Source organism: Garra rufa, chromosome 21, assembly GCF_049309525.1.
Source record: "Garra rufa chromosome 21, GarRuf1.0, whole genome shotgun sequence".
NCBI lineage: Eukaryota > Metazoa > Chordata > Actinopteri > Cypriniformes > Cyprinidae > Garra > Garra rufa.
In genome coordinates this window covers 28,750,741-28,760,322 of record NC_133381.1, presented here as the reverse complement: position 1 = coordinate 28,760,322, position 9,582 = coordinate 28,750,741, and the positions used below count along the sequence as shown (strand labels likewise).

At 31.6% G+C, this 9,582-nt stretch overlaps 1 protein-coding gene across 1 annotated transcript in view; it reads right to left on the bottom strand.

The window, feature by feature from the left end:
• Positions 1-4,226: 4,226 nt before the first annotated feature.
• Positions 4,227-9,582, bottom strand: part of LOC141295377 (M1-specific T cell receptor beta chain) — a 56,917-nt gene continuing 51,561 nt past the window's right edge. Inside the window, exons 8-11 of the mRNA XM_073826585.1 lie at positions 5,156-5,488; positions 5,012-5,029; positions 4,791-4,894; positions 4,227-4,651 (exon numbers count right to left, since the gene is read on the bottom strand). Coding sequence (XP_073682686.1) covers positions 4,634-4,651; positions 4,791-4,894; positions 5,012-5,029; positions 5,156-5,488 — 473 coding nt within the window. The 3' untranslated portion in view covers positions 4,227-4,633. The remainder of the gene's footprint in view (positions 4,652-4,790; positions 4,895-5,011; positions 5,030-5,155; positions 5,489-9,582) is intronic.

The following is a 9,582-nucleotide window of genomic DNA, read 5'->3' as shown; positions in this document are numbered from 1 at the left end:
ATTATTTTAAGAAATATATATGTTTTAGGATTCTCCTTATTTTTGTTTTAGACATCCATCAATTACGGTGAATAAAAAAAATTCCGCGCTGGTGGAAACAAGACTTTCGCTTCTACTTTTGAGACCGGTGTTCTGACGTTTTTCTAAAAAAAAAAAAATAAGAATTCAAAATTCAAAATTTATTGTCATAAAAACAGAAGGTGAATATAATACCAAAAATGTTAAGTGTTTGCTGATTAAAGAAAACATGAAGGATGCCGCTTAATATTTGGCTTTTACGTGAACTTTAAAGCATATCCCTCATTCCATTTGTTTTCTTTGTTTTGTAATCTTTATATTATTTTCGTGAAATGTATTTTTGCTCAACATGCATTTCTCGTGGCCACGAGTTTAATGAATAAACCAACATGCGTGACATTAGTAACCCAGAATTATTTGAGATATTTCGTTTTGAGTTAAGAAATTGTTTGCCTATATTAATTGTTATAGAAATTAATACAATATTAAATAATTATACAGGCGATGCTGTATATGCTAATGCTGTCTGTGCGCAATGTAGACAGCTTTCACAAGTGTTTACATGTATTACATGTTGGCCTACTTCAAATTAAATAGCCCTGCAAGAAACATTTCATGCATCCCACAATCTTGTCCATTGACTGACCTTCTTTTTTTCCCATTATATTTGTATTATTCGTTTGTATTCGTTATTTTTTCCTTCATTTTGATCTCGTTACATAACATTCTGAATGTAAATGATACTGTAAAGGTGCTATGACTGGGTTTTTTACTGGAATGCAGTTTAAAGGTTAAATTTAACATATATTGTATTTTATTTAGTCTAACTAATAGACAAATAACTGAAGAGTGAATCATTCACATAGTTTCATTTGGAAATGATTTATCGTCACACAGTAAAATAGGCCTACATTCCTTCTCTTAACTAAAGAATTGAACATATAAAATATGAATTGAACATATTTTATTTTGTTTAGTCTAATTAACAGACTAGACTATATAAATATTAAACTGTTTTACTGAGAAATGAATCATTCACGTAGTTTCATTTGTAAATGAAAACATCATGTATCGTCACACACGGGGATAAATACAATCAAAAAGTCAAAAGGTAATTGGCATAATTGTCAGGCGTTAAAAATAAATAGCCCTAACCAGGTATTGAAATAATAATAACCTATAATAAGAATAAATAATAAGTGATTTAGAGCTATCTACTTTTTTCTTTATTGTGAATCGCTTAACCTAAATAACTTTATATATGCTATTTGGCATATATTTAGCAAATATTGTGAACTACAATTATGCCAATAAAGTTTTGACTTTATGATTGTATTAATGCCCGTGTGTGACCATACGATTTACAAATGGAACGTGAATGATTCACTCGACAATGAAACACTATATAGGTTATAATTAGACTAAAAATGAATATATGCCATATAGTATAATCAAAGCTTTCATGGCATGTCAGCATTTATCATTTAGATTCGGAATGTTAAGAGATCGAAATTAAGGGGGACATACTGAATAAAAACGAATAATACATTTATTACAGAAAAAAAGGATCAATTAATGGATAAGACTTAAGGATGCATAAAATGTTTCTTGCAGGGCTATTTAATTTGAAGTACTTATATGTAATAAATTCTTGATAAACTTTTGAATGCTGTCTACATCGCGCACAGACATTCGCATATACAGCATTGCCTATTGTTAATATATAACTTAATATTGCATTAATTTCTATAACAATTAATAAAAACTTTTCTTAACTCAAAATAAAAAATATTAATAAACCTATCTCTGATAATCCTGGGTTATGGTTACGCAGGTTTGTTTATGCATTAAACATAAGGATGTCGTTACCTCGACAAAATAATCTTGTGGCCACGACATAATATGACATTCCCAGGAATTAATATCTCGTGGCAATGACAAAAAGTAATATGACGTTCCTACGAATTCATTTGTGTGGCCACGACAAACATAAGTGAACCGAAGGTGTCCCCTCCAGGTTACCGTACCTTTTAGTTTGCAGCAATGTTTTCAGCCTGCTCCAGTCCAGTGCGTTACATGACTGCCCCCTACTGATCATGTCTTTCCTATGTCATTGTATTTTCCGTGTTCCTTTGGAATACACCGGCGTCACGCGAGACCACTTTACTTCCCGCGCGCATTTTAAATGGCCAGATCTGTATTAACTTTCATTCTGCTGCTGATATGGTACATTAATGTTGTTTTGTCCTGTTGGGCTGAGGTGTCAGTTGATACACTGTCCTGTCTCTCTTCGCCATTCACTTTCCAGGACACACTCACATGATCAGGATAAAAGCCTGTGGCCACACACACTAAAGTTGACCATTTATCATTTGCCTTGTTCTGGGAACAGATTTCCTTTGGAGAGGGTGGTAGGATGTTGACTTTAGGAAGAGTGACGTTTGTAGCTTGAGAAGGAAAGCGGAAAAAAATTTGGAAAATTTGTTTAGAATAAATACTATGTTAATTATTCTATTATTACATGGTTTAATGAAATGCTTGATTTTGATTGGTTAATCGCAGCAAAGGCTGTGAATTTCTTTATTTATTTTACAATGACGCTAAACTGTATATTTCATTGTTGTCGATGGTAATTTTATGTACATTTTTAATAAAAGGTTTTATGCTAATACTGTTTGTGGATTAAATACTGTGTCCATCCAAAGAAATGCACACAACAACAAATATAAAGCTGCTTTGTTTAAACATATATTTAAATGTTTAGAAGCTTATATGCAGAAGCTAAAGATTCTAAAGATATTGTATATGCAGTTTCAAATAGTTGTAACACCTGTAACTTATTTTAAATTCATGTATTTTTACATTTAAGTAGAAACTTGTGGAGTTAATTTATTGCTTCTGAAATGTTCCCTCATTTTCTCTATGGAAATAGATAGGGGTTTTATATATTACTAATAACAATAATAATAATACATTATTAGGTTAATGAATAAATAAACATTTTACATAGATTTAAAAAAAAAAAAAAGTCTGTTTGATTTTTGCTTTCTGTAACCAATCCATTTTTCATTTCTATGACATATATATGACCCATTTTATTGCATTTCTCAAATCAAACAAGTGCATTTATTGAACAATGTCTACTAGTGCAATTTTAGAGTTGAAAATTTCAGACTTACCTAGAACCGTCAGTTTGGTCCCTTCTCCAAATTCTAGTTTTGCGTAGCTAGTACACGATGATTTATCTCATTACCTAAACCTCAACAACTAACAGCTAATAATGGGCAATGGTACTCTGTTTTGGGGGCCCCTTTTCAGTTTGAGACCATGAAAGTCATAGTGGCCTCCCAGCTGTTACTCAGAGAGGCCTCTTCAGAGCAGCAGGCATGGTAGATGGAAATGTAGGTTTTCTGTGTATTTAAATATGCATTATGATTTTAACACTAATTAAAACTAACAAAAATGGTAAATATATACAGTGGCTCCAACAAAACACATAAAAGAAGTATAATAGGATATCAAACCAAATCCCATCTGCAGAGAACTTTAGAGCTTTGCTGAGATCTAACCTCATTGCTCTTATCATTTCTAATTACTTTTAAACAATTAGACATCCAATAGTTAATCATTAACTATGTACTTGTATTTGACAATTAAAGAATGGTCAAATACATTGTATTTTTATTTTTAATAATATATTTCCCAAAATTTCCCAAAGGAGGGATTTTTTTGGTGAAAGTGGTGAAAGTCTAAAATGCTAATGAATAATAATCTAGATGTGCAGTGTGATTTCGATTGCTTTCATTTTGTATTCAGATGGTAGAACAGTTCAGTTAACATAAAAAGTTATTTTTTTCATAATAACATTGTTTAATGAACAGTAACTAGGGGGCCTCTGAGGGAATATAGAGACCACATAGGCTACATAATATAATCAGCCAGTGACATAATTGTTACTTGTTCTTGTTGTTCTTGATTAAAATCAGTTTGGAGATCATTGTCAGTCCTTTAATAGCTATTGGCTACAAATTGACTTTCACATGTATGCCTTTTGCAGATGATTTTATTTAAAGAAGTTCAAAATATACAATATATGCGTGTTCCCTGGAAATCAAACCTTTAACAGCTAGTGCCTTATACTCTACTAAATGATCTACAGCAAAAAAAAAAAAATCAAAAAAAAAAAAAAAATCTAAATGACTATTAGCCTTAAATTGGTGAAAAATGTGCATTATAAAATAAGAAAAAAAATATTTGTGCATAAAACGCAAATACGAGATTGTATTTATGTATTGAAAAACAATAAAAAGTAGAATAAATGTTAATATAAAATGCAAGGAATTATATTCAACTCGGTTAAGTCTATTTTGCTAGTATAGTAATATGTAATTGAATTGTAACTATGTAAAGTAGCAACAAAATAAGCAAAACAAAACTAGATTTTATGATTATTCTGGTAATAATAACTGCAAGTGAGATAAACACTCAGAAAAGAACATAAAGAGAGAATAAAATAAAATAAACTCTTCAGTTATATAAACAGCATCTCTTCTGGATGGAGTAAATGAGTTGAGTTTTCTTGGTAACTCTATCAATCCAGGGATGTTCAGTTTATTCACTTTCCAGATGAACCCTGTAACAAAAATCCCATAAACCTTGAGACATTCATATACATATGACCAAACATTTAACACTTATGTTGTTAATATTTTTCTAGCATTTCTTTTTTAAATTATACATTATAATTATAATTAAAAGTGTATCGTCTTTACCTTTCTCCATACGAACACTAAGATGACAAGACCATACAGTGCACTCTTAGCAATGAACACTCCGTATGCCAGCATAATTGTCTTGGATGAACTTAAATAGTCTTCTGGAGATGAAAAGATTAAATCATAACATATTATTCAGCATAGCTTTACTGATAAACCTCTGACCTTAATTCATCTTTTGCAGATAGACATCCAAAAAGAAAAGACCAAACCCTTACCTGGTTCATATCCACCCCCTGTAATATAATAAAATAATTAATTAGAAGACCCATATATTAAAATATAAAAATTACTTGAAGCATGCATTGCAAAATGCATTATATTCACAGACAGCATCTTTCAACTTATGTCTAATGAAATACCTCCAATTCCATTGATGGTATAAAATTTGAAATCTTGCTTGTCTTTGGTTTCGTAGTAGGACACGTTACACATGAATTTGTTACTTTCTTTTCTCCAGTCTTTCTTCAGGACTTTAAGTCTGCTGGATATGTTGAACGTTTTTTCATCTTTGGTGGCGTAAGGATCTGTCGCTACATCATCTGTTATCTCTTTTCCTCCAACTATCCATGTGATGCTCACATGGTCTGGGTAGAAGCCACTGGCCACACACACAAGAGTGACCTTATCCTTACAGCCTAACTCATTTCCAGAGGGTTGTAGAATTGTTACATTTGGTGGTTGGAAATCATGCTCTGTAAAACAAAATAATACGCATATGGGATGAACATTTTAAGCATATGTAACAAAATAGTAGTATAGACATATAGACATGATCAGTTTTGGACAATTTTCCCCATGACATTTCAGTCTGCTAAAACATCAACTAAAGAAATATGTAGTTTTATGATGATGATGATGATGATGATGATGTTGGTTATTATTCGTCAATTTAGAATTATAAGGTTCTATCTGACATTTTTCTCAAAATTGAGTTATTCACATATTCTTATTCTTTGACAATTTATTTATATTATTTGATGTTTCTTTTGTAAGCCGTGTACATTCTGGGCCTTGTTTTAGAAAACAAAAATGGTTCTATCTACAGAAGTCTATGAAACGCAAAAACTTTGAAGCTCAATATCTCAAAGGTCCTCAGAATGCAGATAGAACCTTATAATTCTAAGGTGACGAATTATTGTTCCTATTCTTGTTATAAAATAAATTACACCAAATCATTTATAACCCTCTTACACAATACAAAATTCCTAAGAGCAGTTGCTTCTTCAACAGGAAAACCACAGCAACTATCTTACTTGACAGAGCACAAAGTATATGAGCAGTATTACATTCATATAGTGCACAACAACAAGATTTGGTAAAGAACATCTAGTTGCAACACTCGTATCTAGAGAAACTATAAGCTGCCTTTTTACACTGTACATCACACACACACACACACACACACACACACACACACACACACACACACACACACACACACACACACACATATATATATATATATATATACATATATATATATATATATATATATATATATATATATATATATAAACAGCTAACATATTATTTTAGGACCAAATCAACTAATTATTAACTTCAATGTTTGCCTCAATATACTCCTATTTTGTTGCTTATTAATAGTTAGTAACATAATTGAGGTAGGATTAAGAGATCTAAAATATGTTTGTGCAGAATATGACATTAATATGTGCTTTAGAATCACTAATAAACAGCCAATTTGCTAATAACAAATAACTAGTTAATAGTGAACCGTTATCAAAAAACATTATTTACTTTCTTACCTAGAACAGTAAGTTTGGTCCCATTGCCAAAGTATGCAGGTCTGTTGTTCACACTGTTCAACAGCTACAGTAAAACTCTTCCTATCACTTTAACCTGATTACATTCTACTAATAATATGAATGAATATAACACTCAACATACACATTTTTAACAATGCTATAGACTCTTGACATTTGAGTGTCATATTCATGCATGTTCATTGTTTTTTCAATACTACATGCATTGAATTTATGACTTTTTAGAAAAACAAGCTTACATATCACCATATTTAATATCACAATCTGAGGCAAATAGGCAAAGCAAATAGCTTGTCTAAAGGCAGACTACTATCTAAAGCAAAGAATGTTCTCTGAAATAGAACAGTAATAATGTTTTACTCTTATGCCAGTATCTCTGACTAATTCACCTCAACATACACCATTTACTTATTACAGTTTAGATTCAGTATTAATTGCATTATTAAGAAATTAAACAAGTTTGTCACATTTTTGCCCACACATTTACAGAACTTACAAACTAATAAACTCCAAAACACAAACAAACAAATATTCTTACCTAAAACTGTAAGTTTGGTGCCATTGCCAAAATATGCAGGATCGCCATAGTTCACACTGATTCTAAGCTGCAGTTAAAACCTCAGCTATAGTGGAGATCATGTGAACATTGTCCTTCTATATTTAACTAAATTCTTCTAACTGACACCATAATTTTAGATATATTATTTATACTATACAATATAAAAAATGATTTAACTTCTTAAAGAGCAGAATGGCCATTCACTTACCTAGAACTGTAAGTTTAGTACCATTGCCAAAGTATGCTGGGTTGGTATTGGTCACACTGATTTTAAGCTGCAGTTAAAACCTCAGCTATAATGCAGATGCATGTGAATATTGTCACTATTTATTTTATTTATTCTTAAACCTAGTCCAGGTTTTTCAATTCACCATCATTTTAGAAAATCTAATAAAATCCTTCAGAATTGTTAAATATCAGATTACTCCATTTACTCACCTAGAACTGTAAGTTTAGTGCCATTGCCAAAGTATGCAGGGCTGCGATTGTTCACAATGATTCTACGCTACAATTAAAACCTCAGCTATACTGAAAATCATGTGAACATTGCCACTTATCCCATGTTATCTAACTTAATGTTAAAGACTGCAAATATTTTCAGTTCTTCTAATTCATGAGAACACCAAAATAGCAGATATACTTTTAAATATTAGGTTATGAATATCAAACATTAAAACTTAATTTTACTCACCTAGAACTGTTAGTTTGGTGCCATTGGCAAAGTGTGCAGGACTAAGATTGTTCACACTGATTCCATGCTACAGTTAAAACCTCAAATATTCTGCAGAGCATGCACACTGCCACATATCCCAGTATAACTAGTTACATTTTTAATGTAAGACAAGACCTATTCCACAATCTTAGATAACATATAAAAAAAAAATAAGCTCTAAAATTCCCACAATACTCAAATTACTCACCTAGAACCGTAAGTTTAGTGCCATTGCCAAAGTATGCAGCATATCCAGAGGTCACACTGATTGTAAGCTACAGTTAAAACCTCAGCTACAGCTGGATTCATATAAACAGTGCCACTTATTCCACTATTTCTAACCACATTTTTAAGACATAATTGGGTTCCTGTGAACTGGCAGTTCATCCAATAACAGTTTTAGATATCATATAGCAATTTTACTTTTGTTAATAACCTCCACTGTTATCAATGACAAGCAATTAAATAGTATATAAGAGTTTGATGTTTCTTACCTAGTACAGTTAACTTTGTTCCATTACCGAAATAAGCCTGACCAGCACCAGTGTCACAGCACACATGTGCACTAACAAATTTACCCCAGACACCAAATGCTCTAGCATAGGTTTTATACTTGAATGTGCTGTGAATATCACAAAACTATCTACTATAGAACACTTATTTTAGTACAATGAGTAGTAATTTACTGTATAGTGATTTATAACAGAGATACAAAAAAGCAATATCATTTTGAAAGCTCTCAAATAGCTTTTAGATCTGAACATCAAATAAGCTGGATGTGTTCCTAAACATGCTAGTAAGTTTAGAAATAGTATGCAAATGACTTACCTAGGACTGTAAGTTTAGTACCGTTACCAAAGTGTGCTCCACTACCCATGTTCACACTGATTCTGTGCAACAGTTAATACCTCAGATAGTCATTTACCTCAATACATCTAACTTATTTTTTTAAATAATGCTTATCTCAAGATAACCGAGAAGTATTCAAGTTTGATTACGTTTAATATTATTTTAGATATCATAGAGCAACATTATTTTTTTTATTAACTTCAATTTGTCATAAGTGCATTATGCATTGTCTAGCATAAAGATGTCATTGGCAATCATTGAAATAGCATGAACATTTATGAATATTCTTACCTAGAACAGTGAGCTTTGTTCCATTGCCGAAATAAGCGGGATAACTACCACCAGAGTCACAGCACACATGTGCACTAACAAATTCACTCAGGATGCCAAATTCAAGTCCTTTTTTAGCTTAAATTTCCAATGAATGCTGCTTAACTATCCAGCAAATTTCCTTAGATTACTTATGGCAAATGTGCTCATTTAAGTTGTTTCATAAATATAAAACACAAACATCATAACTTAGACAATTCATTGCATATTAAAGTCAATGAATCACAGAACATTGCATGCAGTAGCTACATTTCTGTATATCCTGCTAAGGTTTTACATATAACACAGAATACTCAAATTACTCACCTAGAACTGTGAGTTTAGTGCCATTGCCAAAGTATGCAGGATTGGCAGTGTTCACATTGATACTACGCTACAGTTAAAACCTCACTACAGTCAAGATCATGTAGACTTTGCCACTCAATATCTGACTTAATTTTAAAAAGTAAATAGATATTTCTTACCTAGTACAGTTAACTTTGTTCCATTGCCAAAATAAGCCTGACCAACACCAGAGTCACAGCATACATCTGCACTAACAAATTTACCCAC